At 26.3% G+C, this 19312-nt stretch overlaps 1 protein-coding gene and 1 non-coding gene across 11 annotated transcripts in view; one reads left to right on the top strand and one right to left on the bottom strand.

Moving 5' to 3' along the window:
* Positions 1-656: 656 nt before the first annotated feature.
* The window catches only part of LOC126905384 (protein Gawky), a 28151-nt gene continuing 9495 nt past the window's right edge, over positions 657-19312 (bottom strand). For 5 of the 10 annotated variants that reach the window (XM_050685015.1, XM_050685021.1, XM_050685016.1 and 2 more), the window contains exons 4-23: positions 19179-19251; positions 18546-18763; positions 17952-18456; positions 15412-15911; positions 14994-15346; positions 14740-14936; positions 8898-9077; positions 8009-8207; positions 7736-7952; positions 7597-7671; positions 7316-7534; positions 4928-5026; positions 4522-4809; positions 4189-4368; positions 3708-3886; positions 2959-3115; positions 2646-2887; positions 2335-2590; positions 2136-2255; positions 657-1365 (exon numbers count right to left, since the gene is read on the bottom strand). In XM_050685015.1, the coding sequence (XP_050540972.1) occupies positions 982-1365; positions 2136-2255; positions 2335-2590; positions 2646-2887; positions 2959-3115; positions 3708-3886; positions 4189-4368; positions 4522-4809; positions 4928-5026; positions 7316-7534; positions 7597-7671; positions 7736-7952; positions 8009-8207; positions 8898-9077; positions 14740-14936; positions 14994-15346; positions 15412-15911; positions 17952-18456; positions 18546-18763; positions 19179-19251 (4641 nt within the window). In that variant the 3' untranslated portion in view covers positions 657-981. The remainder of the gene's footprint in view (positions 1366-2135; positions 2256-2334; positions 2591-2645; positions 2888-2958; positions 3116-3707; positions 3887-4188; positions 4369-4521; positions 4810-4927; positions 5027-7315; positions 7535-7596; positions 7672-7735; positions 7953-8008; positions 8208-8897; positions 9078-14739; positions 14937-14993; positions 15347-15411; positions 15912-17951; positions 18457-18545; positions 18764-19178; positions 19252-19312) is intronic. The other 5 variants (XM_050685020.1, XM_050685019.1, XM_050685018.1 and 2 more) reach the window with 5 other exon arrangements.
* Positions 5970-6103, top strand: LOC126906439 (U4 spliceosomal RNA). Its single transcript, XR_007704255.1, has one exon. It is a non-coding gene; the product is annotated as a U4 spliceosomal RNA (small nuclear RNA).

The following is a 19312-nucleotide window of genomic DNA, read 5'->3' as shown; positions in this document are numbered from 1 at the left end:
TATTTTCATTAGAATCCACACAGATTAAATAAAGAGTAATATTAAGGAGTTAAATTAGTTTAATTTTTTTTTTGGGATATGACTGAAATATTGATTGTATAAGGTCAAAATTATATTTTCTACATTTTAAAACTAAGAAATTATTAACTAAGATAAATTAGGCAACACGTGTATTGTTGGTCATTGCTTAAATCTTTAACACAAAATACTGTTTTTGTACTAATAACAATCTATTCAAATACATGAAAGACTCATTTACAAACACATGCGCATATACATTTTTCTAAGTTTATTAAGGAAGATATTTTGAACTTAAAAATCTAATTAAAACACAACAATAATAACAACATGGACAATAATCTTCTTGCTTTTTCTTTTAAATATATCTATACATACATACAAACATATATATGTATATTTACTATTTCAGACCTATAAGATAACACTAAAACGATTTATAATTATAAATATGAATTATTTTTTTATAATAATAAATTAAAAAAAAAAAACATAGGAAGAAATGTATATATATAATATTGTAGCTGGTGAACATGATAAAATTAATCACTAAAAATCTCATTCATAAATTAAAAACACCCCGTAACCGTCTTAATATCTAAAGTCACAAAACTACTAATATTAAAATTAATTTATAATCCTTATTTACTTTGGTAGTATACAATTAAAAATAAAAGAAGAACTCACATTATAAATTAATAAAATAAAAACATTTAAGTCTTAAAAAAGTTATAGGTGCGCTGCCAAAACGATTACCCAGAGTCGAATGGCAAACAAAATAAAATTATATAATATCTAAAATATAAACTTGGCTCGATTTGTTGAAGCTTAATAAATAAGTCGATTAAGTGTTCATGGTGTTCTAAGACCTTATAATAAAAATGTCATTATTATATTTGGACTCTGTTAAGATTATATAAATATATATATATATATCTATATATAGATTTAGTCAGATTTCTTTTACATTGTTTCACTGCCTAATAGGTCACCAGGCAAAAACGAATTTATAGAAGATGGTGTGGTACGATGAGGATCAATTTGATCTCCGCCAGCTCCCCATAATGATGATGAAGTACCAGGTGGTCCAGAATTATTGCCACCCCATAATTGACTGTTTGCCCAAGTATCTGAACCCTGTTGACCTTGAGAATTGCCATTATTACCATTACGATTATTATTCCAGTTAGATTGCTGTTGTTGCTGTTGTACAGAATTATTACCACCAGTATTACCAGCACTACCACCACTTAAATGAGCAAGTACCATTTGCACTTCAGCATCTGTGGGGGATTCGGCGAATATGGTTGTATTTCCAAGCACACAATTGTTCAAAGCTCCTTGGGCCTAATAAAAAAATCAGCCCACCCAAACAATTTGTATTTGTAATTTTTTTTAAAAAAGTGATTTAATTACTATTATGAGATTTGCAGCATATTTAATAAGCAATTATTTCATATATAGAGTTATAATTTATATGATAACTATATTTATAATTTATTAGATATAATAATATAATTCTACACCCCATTTATATTAACTTATTTTAAACTAAACTTAATTACAAAAAATATTAATTTTAGTAAATTTAATTAAACTTATTGTTTTTGGGTGTTAGACAAGTTTTGAATACATTAATTATATTTTGTAATACTGTTTTATAACAAACAATGGCTACCAAGAGATTACGAGAGCACTCATAAAATAGCATAAAATTAAACATAATTTTTTTTTTTTTGGCAAAAATCTATTAAAAAAAAATTACATTTACTTGAGATTAAAACTTATTTTCTTGTATTCTTAAAAAGGGGTACTATTAGATTTTAGAATCTAATAGTTAAAAACAACTACCCAGTGGTCTAATAAATCTGTTTTTAAAAAAAGATTTGTAAATTTTGATTTAATATTTAAAATAATATACAATATTTATAATATTATTATTAAAATAAACAATTATAAATTTAAAATGAAATATTTAATTTTAAATTAAATATTTGGAAAAATTTGATTCATGTTTATCAAAGCTTACTATTGAAATTATATTTGATATTTATATGACTCCCTAATATTTCAGTAATTACTTAAGTATATATTATCTTCAAAACTAACAAACTTACCTTGCTAGCTTCCTCTCTGGATGAATATTTAGCCAAAGCTATTCCATGGCTGAGATACATATGGAAATTTAATAATGGGCCATGTTGAATACATAGTGTTTTTAAGGTTGATCCATCAATCTACAGAAATTTAATTAAGATAAATTTTAAACATAAACAAATATATATATATATATAAAGTAATTATTTTAAATAATACCTGAGGAGTTAAATTTTTCAATAATAACCATGTACTTGCTATATTGTTTGATGAAGATTGCCATGATGATCCATTATTTGAAGGCCACCTGGGCCAACCATTATTAGGAGGATTACTAGTCTTATTAATTCCACCAGAAAGACCAGGTGGCGGACCTCGTGACTTACCACTAGATCCAAGAACATTTCCCCAAAGATCATTTCCAGTATTTCCATCAGCCCAATTATTTTTTGAATTATTTACTTTGCCCAAAGGACTAAAATTAGATAAAATATGTGTATTCAAGTTATTAATAAAAATAAAAATCATACCTAGAGAAAGAAGATTGTGTTGATGAGGTAGGATTAAAACTCCAAGTAGAAGATGAAAGTGAAAGTGGAGTTAGTGGCATATCAACAGCAGACTGTGAACTGGTTGGAGAAGTCTTACCACCACTATTAAATATATCTGAATTATTTGAATCTTTTATAGTGGCAGCTAAAGATAGAGGACTCCGTACAACTGATCCAGGTGTGATTGTTGGATCATCTTCAATATTTTTCATCTGATTACCCTACAAAATATTAATATAATATAATCATTTTAAGAATTTTGTTAAAAAATATTGTCAGGAAAGTCACCTACCTTCCAAGGTTTTCCTGGTTCAAACTCTGGTACTAAATCAGTAAAAGCAGATGATGAATTTGATTGAGGATTTGCCCCGTTAGGCCAACCTTCTTTATTGTCATCAGGATTATCTGGCCAACCACTTTCAGAACGCGCTCCCACATTGGTCCAAGTTCTAAATCATATGACATTAATTTAATATTCAACTTTATATTATATCTAACCTATGCCTTAAAATTTAAATGTTTTATTCCAAAATGTACTGTTGTTACATGGAACTCAAGTATAGAAAAACTATACTATCTTATTATTTAGAATGCTAACTATCTTATATTGTTCATGTTATCGATTGTAGCCATTCACTTTTAGGCCAAACAATCAAATTCCTTCTATATTTCATTTACAAATTTAGTTAGTAATCTTTTTTGTATGTAAAAATTAATAATTTAAATACTACTACTACTTAATGATATGTGAGTCATAGTTTAACTATCACTCTCTATATTTATGAATAAAATGAAATATCAATGACTTTTTCCTGGGTGGGTGGTAGAGGGAACCACTATAAATATGCTTTTGTCGAAAAATGTTACATATATATTAAAAAGATTTTATTTTTTAAAAAGCATAAACGTGAATAATTAATGCATTTAAATAAAATAGTGAAATATTACATAAGAACTCTTTAAATGTGAAGGTAATAAAAAAAATACATATACATACACACACACACAATTGTTATTCTACTCAATTTAATTTTACATTACCCATCTGGTTGATTAAGTATAGAATTGAATGTTGGCGAGCCATTTCCAGGTGTAGATTTGGAGTTAGCTCCAGGAGCCCGACTAAAATCACTACCCATTCCAAGATCATCTTTGTCTAAATTCGGCATCTTCCATTGGTTTAAACGCGATTGTTGACTAGTTTGAAATCCTTGACCACTCTACAACATTAATTAATGATTATATTACCAATTAGGTTGCACAATGCAAAACTTTATTTTTCATTTTTCAGGAGAACCACTTTAAAGAAATAACATTACAGGAAGCATAATACAAAATTTAATATAAAAGGAAAGCTAAATAGATTTTCAAAAGGATGGTGCTATTTAACTATTAATGACTAATAAAAATTTAATATACTTAATAAAATTCCTAATAATTTACCATAAAATTATGAACTGATAAAATTGAAAATGTACATTGTGATTAGATAAAAGCAAACAATATATAAATAGATATTTACAATTTGAGAATCTTTGTTTAATGATATATCAGAAAATCCAGATTGTAAAAGTGTTAATGGATCATTTTTGAAAAATTCTCCTCCTTGATTATTCATCAATCCCGACAGACCAGTAAAATTAGATTGGTTCTGATGAGCTTGCGCTTTCATATGTATAGCTTGATTGTTAGCAATTTGGTTCTGTGAAAAAAAAAAAAAAAAAGAAAAGGCTATTAGTTTTAAATTTATTAATTAACAAATATCTTTTAAAAAGAGTTTATTAAGTAATTTTTAAATTGATATTCAAAATTTAAACAACTTTTTTTTATTAATAAGATGATTAAAGGTGGTAACCTGTAAAGTTGCAATTTGTTGACGAGCTTTAGTCATAGCTATAGCAGCAGTTACCATAGCAGGACCAGATTTTGGAGCATTACCAATTGCTGCTTGTATCTGAGCATTTTGTTGTAATATTTTAATTTGCTGTAAGAGTTGATTAAGCATTATTAATGTTTGTGGTGCTAATGGTTGATTAAGTATTTGATGATTGAGATAACCAGCTTGAACAGCCATCTGAATTTGTTGTACAAGCATTCTCAACTGTTGAGCAGTTGGTTGATTGGGCATCTGTCGTGAACCACTCTTTAAATGATAAACAATTAATTAATTCCAAGTTATTAACTATCTCTATACATAGTAATAATATAGACGAAAATATTGTCTTAAGTTTAAAAAGATGCTATGTTAGAAAAAATATTACTTGAGAAAATTGCTGTTGCATAGAATTTTGTTGAGATGGTGGTTGTTGAGCTAGTAATTTTTGTAATATAGCTTGCTGTTGGTTTGAATTATTTGCCATCTACCATAATAAAAAAAAAACAATGATTATAAATTAAAAGGACTAAATTTTATAATATAAATAATGTTTCTATAATATGCAAAATATTTAACTAGAATAATTAAGTAAAGTATAAATTCATATTTATAGAGTTAACTATACTTTTACTGCAGTAATACATATCATAGAACTTTCAAAAATATTAATTGAGACATTCTACAGACCATTTATATTTATAATATATATATATTTATATATAAAAAACTGTGTTTTTTAGAAAAAGACAATTTTAAGTTCTATTTCAAAATATTTTGAATTATTCATTTTTTACATTATGTGCCTTTTTTTAAAATAATTAGGTTACATAAATAGTACAATAAGACAATTAACTTATAAAAAAATATATCTTTAGTGAATTATTAACAAAAAAATAGAAAAAAACAAACTTAAGTATAAAGTAATTGTTATATATTTGTTTAAAACGATCTTATGGTAATATTCTTCATGATATTTGTACATATATTTACTTATTTTATTGCATATAGCAGTTAGATTCAAAGATATTCCCGGTTTGGATTTCAATTTGACCATATTTGGAAAATTGTGCTTATTACTTCATTGAATGATTTGTAACATAAAAAGAACAATCTTTTTTCATATATATCATTTGGACACACTTAAAAAAACATTGATCAAAACTTCTATCCATGTTTTTTTTATTATATTTCTATCCGTGAACACATTAAAAGGAGTTGGATTATTATAACACCAACTATAGACTTTAAATATGATTTTATTATACCAATGATTTTTTTTTACTAGTTCAAAGTTAGTTTCAATCACACTTCTGGTTGAAAGTTATCTCGTATTAAATATATATAGAAAATATCAACTTAAACTATTTTACAAACCACATTTTGAACTGGAATAAGAGTGTATTTCTTGTTTTATTCTCTAGAAGTATAGCTTTGAGCAGTGGCAATATCGTAACCAATGAGGTCTATCCGAGGTGCGATTATTGCTAGTTTTTTGTCTGACCTTCAATGAGGGAATATATATATATATTGGTGATTAATCCTTATGAACATTAACATTAATATAATTATTGTATGTGACATATAATTAAGGCAAGGATAGATTCAGACAATAATTCACATATTCATAATTCAATGACAAGGAATGTGTTGTCATTCCTCCTCCTTTTCATTACCTCTTTTCTTAATGCCATATATATATATATATTTAACTTTCTTTGATGAAGAATGTTTTTTACTTGGCAAGAAAAGTTTAGGATAAACTTCCATTTTACAGTATAAAAATCACATACATCTATTTTTAGGACATTGAAAACATAATTAAGACTTAAAATTGTTGAAATATGTTTTGTCAAACCTATTTTAAAATTCTCACTAGTATTTTAATATTCAGTTCACTTTTTCAGCTGCAATGCAGTTTAAATGAGCTTTCATGAGATCTAATACGTCAAATTTCAATAATATAGTACTAAGTAACATATGATCATTGATTTTCTTAACAAATTAACTTATCAGACATTTTATTTTTAACAACTCAAATTCATTTTATAAAAATTACTCCAAGACAAACTTAAAATTTTTTTTTTCAATTATCTGAAAAAATTTATTTCCAAATCCCATTTGGACTTGAGGTTTTTCATGGAGTTTGTCTTATATATTTCTTTATGCATTGATAAAGCATTTTGTCAAAGCTTTTTCTGCGTATAAATTAAATGAAGTTTTCCTTCTGTAAATTTGTGTTTATTTTCTTCTAACACACTGTTATTACAATATTTTTGTACGACTTAAAACATTTTTACATCTATTTATTTTCCAAATCTTGATGTATACATTTTTCTTACTAGTAGTTTTTTAGATTTTTTTATTACGAATTTAATACTATACTTTCTCTTCCTCAATAAATTAACTCGTTTCATCTTCATCCGAGTCCATATAAAAAAAATATTTGTAACTTTTTATATAAAAAGAATAGAACGCGCAACAATTATTGATAATATAATTGCTATTATACTAAAAATATTGATAAATTTTTTCTTTAGTAACAGAATTTTTACAATAGATGTATAACAATTATTTTATAACAATCTCTGAAAAAAAAAAGCCTATACATTGATGAGCTTTCGAAACACCTTAATAATAAAGCATAATATTTTGAGCAATTGTTATCCTTACTTTGAATTATTTATTTATTACAAATAATCATAGACAGAAAAAAAAAAAAAAAAAANCATTATTATACTGCTTTATTCTTTAATAAATTTTAATGATAGCTTACAGAAGGCACTGCAAAAGGCAATTGTTGAGAGTTGTATCTTTGTTGATTTATATTAGAACGATCAAATGGATTTTGATCATCAGGATGTTGACCTCGTCCACCATGAGAATTCCATGTATCTAAATTTCCATTACCAGGTCCTCTAGTTGACATTAAAAATTCTAGTGCTTCTTCAATACCAATATTGTATGAGCGAGAAACTGCTTCAACATCTTCTTTCTATTATTTTTATTTTTAAATTAATTGAATTAAGTATAATTAAATTTCAAAATGATAATTACCTTGACACCCATTTCAGTAAGAATTCTATATGGTTTACTTTGCCATATGTAATCTTTATTTTGATTTTTTTGACCCTTCATATAAAGAATTCAATTAATCAAAATTCTAAATTTAATTACAATAAACAAAAATACTCACAACATTTTTTTGTCCCCATGAAGATGGATCCATATCATTGTTAGCACAGTCTCCCCATGAATTTTTAGATTTGGGTCCTGGTCCCCATTCAGAATTAGGCCATGGACCTCCTGAAGTACCTCCTAAACCCATTTTATCATCAACCCAAGGGCCACCAATATTTAAATCATGAGGTCCACCATTTCCACCTCCACCAACATCACCCCATGATCCATTCCTTTAGAAATAAAATAGTGATTTAATACTAATAGAGTTACTTAATTAAATATTTACCTAGGATTTCCTGGCCATAATTGTTGATCAACCATTTTATTGGGAGGCATTCCACCTCTGTTTGGAGGAACACCCGGAGGACACTGATTTCCCATATTGCCTGATGCATTATTTCTACCAGCGGCTGCAACAGCAGCAGCAGCCATGTCAGCTTTACTCCAATGTTTATTAACGTTATGCTGATTGTTCAATAAACCTACTAAAATTATTTATAAGATAAGAATATTTGGAATATATAATAATATTTATCAAATTTAATATATTATGAGTTATTTAAATGATTAACTTAATTAAAAAGTTATATCCTAATAGTAACCATTGAGAATATACAACTAACCTAAGTATTTTAACTCATAATAGATAAAATTTATCCTATTTAAAGAAATAATATCTTAACATAATAACACAGGAAATAAATCTTCAAACCATTCTTTATTTTAAAACTTAATTTGTTAGAAACAAAATTTATCCTTTTTTTTCTGACAGAAGTTAATATTAAGAGGGAACAACAATAATATTCATACTGAACTAGGAATACCATTTAAATAGTAAAAAAGCTTACAAAACATAATATTTGAAATAATTGTGATGAAGAAAAAATTATAGCCATAAGATTATGTCTTTTTTATTATTTTTTAAAAAAATTTAATTTAAATAATTTAATTTTTACTATACAAGTATAATAGTGACTTGTAACATTTTAGATGTAACGTTAACACTCAGAACTCATAATTATAGATTCTACTAAACATATGATTTCATTATTGACATGAAAATTAATCACTACCTAATCAAAGTTAAAAAAATGTAAAAATTAACAGTTATGAATATTACTGCTGCATGATCTTAAAATAACCAACCAATTGCTATAAGGCATAGTTGGTCTTACCGCCAGGTATATTGGGTCTAGATTGAGCATTTCCCCATAAAGATGTGCCATCATCGTAATTTAATAAATTTCGTCTGTGATCTGTGGGTGATGGTTCTTCCCATCCACTGCCTTTGTTGTTGTTATTCATAGGATTTAAATCTTTGGGTGGTGGTGGTGGCCCTGACCATTGATTTATTACTGAAAACAGCATAAAGTACTTTGTGCTTCAATTCTACACAGTTTTTTATTTTATTTAAAATCCATATGTATTCATCACACTTTTAACATAACAACAAAATGATAATGAAGATTTTTTGTGAAGCATTAATTTAATTTAAGCATTATAAAATTTGAATACTGGAGCAATGGAATTTTATAAAAAGAAACTTAACACAAGTTTTTTTTAATAAATCACTTTGAAAATTTGCAAACTTATTATGTATTTATAGCTTATTGAAGTTTAAAAATTATTATAAATTCATTTTTAAGAATTATAATAAGAGTTTTACTATATAAATAATATACTATATAAACAGTAGTATCTTATTACGTTGTAACAGTTATTTCATCAAATCATTAGTTTCTGTCAGCATTAAAGTGTTTAACCTATTTTTATATATAAAAAAGAAGAAAACATTATTAACTAATTCCTAATAATCTAATTAATGAGAGAGTTATTAATATATAAACCAGTCCCTTTAAAAAGATAAAATAAGTATCATTTTTTCATATTCAAGCAGTCTTAATTTTATGGTTGGTTAAGTAAAATATAACTATGTACGGTACTCTAACTTAATTTACACGACAGTAAATTTTATTACTAATAATATAACATGAGTTATAAAATTAACATATAAGCAAAAATTTCATTGATTGGACTTCATTACATAACCACTACAATACAAATCAAAGATAATAACTGAAATGATTTCAGATTTTTGAAAATTGTGACCATATTTAGGAAGTTAGTTGATTTATATAAAATATTTTCCAAGGAATTTTAAGGCTAATAATTATAAAAACTAAAAGTATTATAAAATTCCTTAAATACCTTAACCAATCTAAAAAATTGATATTAAGTTTAATTAAAACGACCTTTCAGAAAGAGTTTTATAATATTTTTGGTTTATGTAAGTTTATTCAACATATTCTAAAAAAAAAAAAATGATATAGAGGAGCTAATTTACTAGATATAAGAAAAATGACAAAACAACTGAAGCCTTGGTACAAATTAAAGGATATTAAGAAAACAAATAAAAAATAACTATAATGTATAAAATAAAAATAAACATGAAGAGACCCACCAACATTCATCTAGTTAATTATATGAATTGAGGCACTATGTGGGAAACAGCAAAAATTTTAAACTTTTTTTTTTAGTTCATTTGAAATATAATAAATATAAATGTTATTACTCTGAAAATATTAATAATATGCTAATTAGTTCCATTGATGAAGGCAGTTATTATATCAATGGAACTCAAAATATTTAAAAAAAAAAAAAGGAAATAAATAAAAATATATTACATATTATAAAAAAATAAATAGGTTATGTCTCATGGAAACTTTTTTATATTTAAATTAATAATATTTTTAACGTACTAAAAAACTATAAAATTGTATTGAACAAAAGTATTAATTCAGGAATTATCTAGGTTTGTTTCTTATTAACACTGTTACACACACAATAAATAAAAAATTTAGAAAATTATAACTAATTGTATTATAAACTACATAAAATATTTAGGTTTCTAAGAATATGTGCAGTGATATACAAAAATTATTTCATCAAAATAGGAGCTAATAGCATTGAAAAAACGTAAAATAGGTGTAATTACATTTAAGTTAAAAAAATTATATAATAAATATATAAAAATAATAATTTTATGCAAGTTATCATAAGATAAAATGCAATATTTAAATAAAGAATGTTTCTTATCCTTAACATACTATTCTGATTCCAGTATTCAAAGTTAATATAATTAAACAAATTTTCATGATTATAGCAATGTCAATGTCAAAATTAATTTTTTAAAAGTATAAGTAAATTTTTACTTGTACACTTTTTATATATTAAAAAAATAAAAAATATTAGCCTTTTAATTACCACCACCGCTAGCATAATAAAAAATTATATATATATATATATATATATATCTTTTGTTTGAACTTTTGCTTTATAATTTGCTTACTGTTCAGTTGAACTATTTTTAATTTGCGCATATTTTGTATATTTTATCAAAGAATGTTATNAGAAATTTTAAAAGCGAGATCCTTAAAGGCTTGAAGATTCATTTATAAATAGGTTAGTGTATTATAATTTTATAAGCTTAAAAACAAGAAATAAATTGTTGATAATTTAATGATGTGTTTGTTAATAATAATTACAATAATAACAGTGCAGATATACACATTCAACAGTGCAAAGTTATTGATCATTTTTAAAAATATTTTTCTTATGTATATTCTAGATTTGAATAGCTTGTTCCAAGTATATATTTTTATTAGTCATATTCTACATTATACACAATGCATAAAATTAGTTAAGTTAACAGATATGCTAACCCACTTTTAAATTATTATTAGAATTAAGTGGGGGTTGTAAGGGAATTTTTGAAATGTTGAGTTCACAAATATAATGTAAATATTTGTTTAAAATTATCAATTGTAATTATAGAAATTCAACATTTATTTTAAAATAAATAAGCACTTTTTTACTATCTTCACATACTCTAATTCTATATGTGTTAATATACAATATATCATAAGCTTATATTTACATTACTCAGTAATGAGTGTGGTTTTTTAAACTGTTTAATTAGTGTATTATACTGAGTGATTCTTTAAAAATTAACCGCTTGAATTCTCTTAAAATAATAATTATGTTAAGAAAATAATTTTTGTTATTAACTTTGACGTGAAGTTGAAAAAGTATTTGTTTTGTGATGGTGTTTTTTTCTAATGTCTGTTCATAAAAATGTTCTCAGCTCTCTCTGAACTTAATTTAATAACGAATACATCAAAAGAATCCAATTTTAATTTAGTTAAAACTTAAAACATTGATTCTAATGAAATTTAAACTAGAGACAATAAGTTTTTATTTGGCATGCTTTTTATAAAAGTCCAATGAAAAACTTAAACATAGGAAGGGTTTGAAAGTGACCACCTCATGTACACGTAAAACTTATTTTTTCAAACAATTTTGGAACAACTGGTATCTTAAAACCTATATAAAATTAAAGCTTTTAAAATAAATTATAATATTAAAAAAAAAAAATCGCAAAGTTAAAAATAAAACATCAATGGTTATAGAGAGGATCAAACAATATTAGTTAAAAACAGAAAAATAGCACATAAGTTTAAAAAAATGTTTAACATACTAACAAACCAACATAGTTAGCGGGACTATCATAGAAGAATGTAACCCAGCAGAGCAAAATATAGAACCACTACCATCAAGAAATGGTTTCAAAGACAAAAGTTGGTTGCTCAAAATTGCTAGTAATGCTCAAAATCAGAAAGACAATTGGAGAGAATGAAATAATAAATGAATGCCGTAAAAACAGACATCAACTAACAAACCAGTTACACAATCTGATAATTAAAATATGGGAATGTGAAGAAATACTTTACCTGGCATACATCTGTTTAATGTGCAGTTTTTAAAAAGAGACACTATTATAAAAAGCAAATTAAAATTATAGGGGAATTTACTATTGAATATATTGTATAAGATACTATCAAATATTCTACTTGTTAGAATGAAACTTTATTTACACAAAATTTTGTATAGCAGGGAAGTCAATGTTGGATCAAATGCATGTTATGTTATCAAGCACTGAAGACTGAAAAATGTCACAAATTTAACATAGATCTCATTTTTAGATTTCAGGGTTGCTTACATACAATTCAATGAACAGTGATAAATTATGGAGCACAATATGCCAATTGGGCATACTTGAAAAGCTTGCAAGATTAATTCATACATATATACAGGAATCAAAATGCAAAGTGAAATTTGGTGATGTAATATCAGAAGACTTTTTTTAATTTAGCTTAGAATCAGTTATAAAAGAAACCCCAGTAACAGTTAGTGGAATTGGAAATGAGTAGTAGTTTTAATTACTTTATTTAATTTTACAATTAGTAGTAAGCTGCATATACAGATGATTTAGTTATAATGGTAGAAATTGAAGTTCAAAAAGGATACTTTAAAAAACCTTGATGGAAAATGAAACAAAATAATGGGCATTAAATATTAAAAAGTTAATTTTTTTTTTTTAATTTTTCAACTTAACTAGTTAATTATTATTCTGATAAACTTATTAACTTAACTAATTTAATTTTCAATTGAAATAACTTAGCTTTTTCAGTCAATTAGTTAAAATAACAGTTAAGCTAAATTCAAAATTTCACAAAAAAAAATGTATGTCTTTATATGTGTATGTGGTTTAATTAAAAAAAAAAACTGAAATCCCCCCCTCCAATATTGTATTTATATAACAATATAATTTTCTGAATTTTCAAAAATGTATATGATTTTAACTGATTTTTTTTTTTTTAATAACTACTTTTAAAGATAAAGCAGTGCAACCAACACAAAAATGTACAAACATTTTTCTTGATATCATTAATATTTTCATTCTATTCAGTTAAAAATTAATTTTTTAACTTTCCCTTGCATCACCAACCAATAAAAAATTATTTTAAGAGATTTTAAACAAAATAAACTTTATTTAAACTAATTAAGTTAAAAAAAAATTTTCAACTCATCTTTTAACTTCGCTAGTTAAATTTACAATTTGATAACTGTTAATTAACCGACATTGCTTATATTTAACTTGAGTTAATTATTTTGATTAACTTGCTATCCTTGAATATTATCTTGGAAAACAAAAATAACATTATACAAAGTGCTACTGAGACTGGCACTATATGATTGTGGAACTTGGGCAACATATGAAGATAAACTAGCTAATTTTGAACAAAAGGTTCTTAAAAAATATAAGGCCAAAAAAAATAAATAAATAATTGGCCAAGGGAAATTTGAGCTGAGAACAGTAAAATAGAAGAATTGTATGGTGAAATTAACATGATTGGAGTCTTTGAGAGGTGAACTGGTCATCTATGAAAATCAGAACATTCCTCATGTTAGTCAAAAGATGGTAACCAAACAAAATAAAAAAGGCCTAGACAGTATGTACAAACAGGATTACCAAGAATGTTTTGAGTTTAGGAATAAACAATGAAAACAAATTGGCTAATGATAGATAGATAGAGATAATTCTTTGTTGAAGCACAAATGGCCTGTTAAAAGAAGAAAGAAGAATAACTTCGAAAAAAATGAGTTTAAAAGTTTAGTTATTAACAATTTTTTTAATCAAATAATTTTATAAGCTAGTTAAATATGCATGTTGTGATTCAAATAAAGCTGATATTGTTTTAAGGTATGAGAGATGAATTAAAAAAAAATACTTAATAATTGATAACTACTTGGCTGACCCCAAGTAGTTAAGCTTGAGACAAGGAAAAGGAAGAAGACATATAATTGATATACCAAGAAATATAAAAAAACTTTAAGATATCAAAATATTTTTTCTCAACTATTTTCAGAGAATTCGAGTGGCTCATTTTAAAAGAATCACTTTATAAATTATTGAAAAATTACTGAACTGTTTAAGGATTACAAAAAATATCATTTAAATTAAATAATGTCTTAGTGCACATTACTTATAGTAGATTTCATACTATATTTATAGTATTATAAAAATATTGATACTACAATCATAAGATGATTTTTTTTTAATTATAATTTCAACTGTTAATTTCACTCCCTCAATAATTTTTAAATCATACAAACCTGGTACAGGCGGTCCTTGTCCAAGTTTTGAGCCTGGTGTTGCTAAAACAGAAGGAGGAGGACCAGGAGGTTGGACATGATGTAAATGATGAGGAGGAGGTCCACCCCACATAGGCTCCATACCTGTACCTGCTCCACTCAATGTTCCATTTAAACGACCACTTATTCCTCCACGTGCATCACTCCCAATTCCTCTACTTTAGAAATTAATGATAAAATAAAATGTTTTACATTATAAGTATTTTTTTGTTTACCTATGATCTACAATTCCATTTGGTATTATATCTCGTCGATGAGGTCCTTGATCAATAGCACCTGGTGGCCTATTGAGATCATTCCATGCATTATTACCAGAATTCCAAGACTGACCATCAGGTCCAATGTCTTTTTTAGGAGGACCACCCCACATTGGCCCACCAGGCCCTTGAGGTGGTTGTCCTTGACCCCATTGATTGCCAATTGATCCAGTAGTATTTAGACCCCAGTTACCAGTATTGCCTTCAACACCACTCACACTACTTACATCATCATCTTCACCCCAGGTACCACCTATATTAGATGCTGGAGTATGGCCCCAAGGAGTTTTTGATGTATTTTGTACAGGAATCTAAATATAAAATCATTTTTATGAATAAATGATAGTAATGAAGTTAAAAAATGAAAGTGTATTACTTGTAAAGGAGGTTGACCACCATTTCGTAAGGTTGCTTCCCATAAATCTGTACCATTATTAACTTTACTCCACCCTGGCCCACCAGTCAATCCAGTTAATGGTCCATCTTTGGTATTGGGTTCTGGGCTATGTGGTACTTCCCACTGACTATCTTGATTAACGTGTTGACCACCCCAACCATCTTGTGCATACAAAGCTTCTCGCATTGTATTTATTTGTTCCAGTTGTTGTTTAGTTGAAGGATTTACTGCTCCATTACCCCCATTTGAGGGAGGTGAATTAGTAGACTGAGGATTAGATGCAATGCCAGAATTAGTACTAGCTGTAGTAGTAGTTGTTGATGAATTTCCTGACACCTGTGGACCCGATGAGGCAGGCAAATTTTTACCAGCTGCTTGAGCCCATGAAGTAGTGTTTTGTTGACTGGTCGGAGTTTGTGATGTTGATAAAGTACTATTGCCACTTGAAGATGCAGAACTTGAACTTTGCCCTTTATTACCTAAAACAATATATTGTATAATTGCCCTGAATTTCTCATTTTTATACATAGAAGTTATAGTTATGTTTAAATAAATTTATACTAATTATTAATATAATAACTATTTCACAATGATAGGCATTACCGTCAAACTTAGTAGAATTTAATTGTTGTATAAAAAAAATATTGTAACCCAAAAAACCAATCTTTTTTTTTAAAATTAATTTACATCAAATAAATGGCTTAAATAAAATTAACACATGTTGAGGTTCTAGGATGAATGTTTCTATAAAATAAGTTGAATGAGATTAAAATTTCTATTAAAATTTTATAAGAGTAGTAACAATAAGTATTTATCAATAATAATCATTGTTATGTTGTAAACATGTAATAATTTTGTATAGTTTACAACAATTTTTTTTATCTTTTTATAAGATGTTTATACAATACGTATGTTATAATTTATATAATAATAAATGTAATTGAAATATAGCAACACGAGCATTTTTAATTTGAAAATATTTCAGAGAACCTGTGTCCTTTATAGTTGTATAATAATTATTTAAAGGTTTTGATTAGAAATTATTTAGTAGGAAAACATTTGTTTAAACAATTAAAAAAAAATAATTTCCACAATTTGTCTGTATTGAATATTTTTTTTATCTAATTGAATCATATTTTTTAGCATAAATTATTAAAAATTTAAAAGTAAATTCTTGGACTATGATATTTTTATGTATATTTTTTATTTTATAAAATATTACACATTTAAAATGTTTTTGATATTTTGTTGTTGAGGTTTAGTACTTTTTTCTTAATTAAGAAATCAAAACTTTTAAATAAAAGCAGGTTTTTTTCTAAGAAAAATAAGTTAATTAGCTTCGATGCGAAGCTGAGAAGGTATTGGTTTTACTAAGATGTGTTTTTTTTTTATTACCACTTTTTCTCAGCTCTCACCGAACGGATTTCTTTCAACAATACGTCAAAAGATCACAAATCGTATCTAGTCGAAGACACTTTTATATACATCTTAAATTAAAGGTAATGTAATATACTTTAATTTGAAAAAAAAAAAAATTTGACCTCTGGACTTGTCTTCATGGTGAAAATAGACATCAAAGTTAATAAAAACATACGATTTTTGTAAAATAATTCTTTTTTATATTTTTAACTTAATAATGCTTTAACTTTTTGGAAAATGTATGAATAAGTAATTTTTTTTCTTTTATAGATGCTTGATGTCTTTACCTATCATTTGGTATATTTTTTTTGTAAATATGACCCTTTACCTGTCCACAGGGGGGGATTTAAAATGATAACTTTTTCACAAAAAATTTACTTTTTCAACTTAACTTTTAAAAATGTTCCGAAAGGTCTGACACTTTTATATATATCTTAAATTAAAACTAATGTAATATACTTTATTTTGAAAAAAAAAAAAAAAAAAATTTGACCTCTGGACTTATCTTCGTGGTGAAAATGGCTACCAAATGCTTTTTTTATGTGAAAATTCTCGATATTATTTTTTACATTTTTAACTTTATTATGCTATAACTTTTTGAAAAATATATGGATCAATACAATTATTTTATGAGAAATAATATTTTTTAATAATCACTTTTTCATTCGACATACTTTATCTTAATCAGGATATTAATAAGGAACTAGCAGATCATGTAGCTTTTGGAATAATACACCAATTTGTTAAAATTAAACATTATCTAAAGATTTGCATCGAAGCGTTTTTTTTTTATAGTGATTTTAATCACAGTCAGATATCATTATACTTGATCCAACTATGCCACGTCACCACTGTGCCGCGACCCCCCTGTGCTGGGTTTTTTTTTTATTGTTATTGGTGCAACTTCGATTCTTATAGTTTTGTGTAATATGAGTATTAGTGTTATTTTCCTATCAATTTTTATTTTTGTAATTTACTTGATTTGCACAGTATTTCAAGGCATGGGGACTTGTTTTGGGCACACTTTATGAGTTAGATCACTAGTGGTTATAATAATTTGTTTAAAATATTCAGAGTAAATTTCTTAAAGTATAGCTCACCTATATTAGATGTTTGACTAGTATTATTTGAGCTGGTACTAGAGGACTGTGGGGTTTGTTGCCATGGACCACTTGAAACATTTGGAGGAGACTGACCATCAACAAGTGGACTTGTATTCCAGTTTGAAGTACCAGTAACTGATGCTGGTACTGGTGTTGTTCCAGGGTTTCCCCAACCTGCTGTAGCCGTACCATTACCAGAAGCAAGTGTTGTTTCACCACCTCCAATTAAACGACAGATAGTAGAAATACCCCAATTTCGTTTGTACTGTGCAATTGGATCATCAATATAGAGTTTTTTAAATGGAATGGTTTTGTACATTGCGCTTTGATCATCACTGTCATTATCACTTGTTGAACAATTAGACTTAACCCTAAAATTAATAGTAGTAGTAACATCTTTATTGTGAGCACCAGAGTAGCAAGCCAGGTTAGGTCGTCTTCCAGTTCTCCCCCATGTAGAACTTTCAACATTACTGGCAGTTACCATCGTACCATACAAATTCTAAAAAGAAATATATGCAATGCAGATAAGAATAAGATCATTTATATTAAATAAAAAATTATTATAAATACACATATTATAAAAAGTACCTGTGTTTGATGATGGGACGGAGGACCTCTAGTAAATCTAAATGTTGAGCTGGATATCACAGACCAATTCAAGGGGGTGGTGGGCAAATGCAACACAAATGATGATTGCCGGGAATGGCAGAGGGAGCCAGCTCCTCCTCCAACTACCACCCCGTTTATTTTGTTTCTTGCTATTGTAGCAGAGGAATCAGCCTTATCAATGACATTATTACACCATCCTACCACAGTTCATTATTTAATTATAATACACAATTTTTAAAACAATATACACACTAGGTTGGCACAAATAACCGATAACTTTACTAACTTTTGATGCAACTATTATTTTACTGTAATTTTAAAAAAATAATTTTTGCTCTCTTAGATTATGTTAGCAACATATTTCTTGTTATTTATTTCTAACAGTTATATAATTTTCATTTTATTTTAATCTATCCAAAAATTATTTAAACTTTTTTGTATAAAAAAAAGGAATGTATAGCTTAGCAGTTTAATAAAGTAAGATTATTTTATACTTTTGATAGTTCAATATTTTTAGTTAACAGAATTGTCTCAGTACTGATTATATAATAGAAACGAAATGTAAAATTTATACTTTATAAGAGCTAACAAAAAGAAAATTGAATTAATTACCTGTGCTTAAAGACAAGGCATCACAACAAATGTTGGATGGTAGGGTAACTGTTGTGGCACATACAATTTCATCCTAAAAATTTTTTAAAAATTTTTACTCATATTTTTCACTTTTAAAATACGATAGCAAAAAA

The sequence above is a fragment of the Daktulosphaira vitifoliae genome, unplaced genomic scaffold (assembly GCF_025091365.1).
Source record: "Daktulosphaira vitifoliae isolate Bord-2020 unplaced genomic scaffold, ASM2509136v1 Scaffold_4, whole genome shotgun sequence".
NCBI classification, from domain to species: Eukaryota; Metazoa; Arthropoda; class Insecta; order Hemiptera; family Phylloxeridae; genus Daktulosphaira; species Daktulosphaira vitifoliae.
Note: the sequence above shows the minus strand (reverse complement) of the source record. Positions and strands in the feature narration are given on the sequence as shown.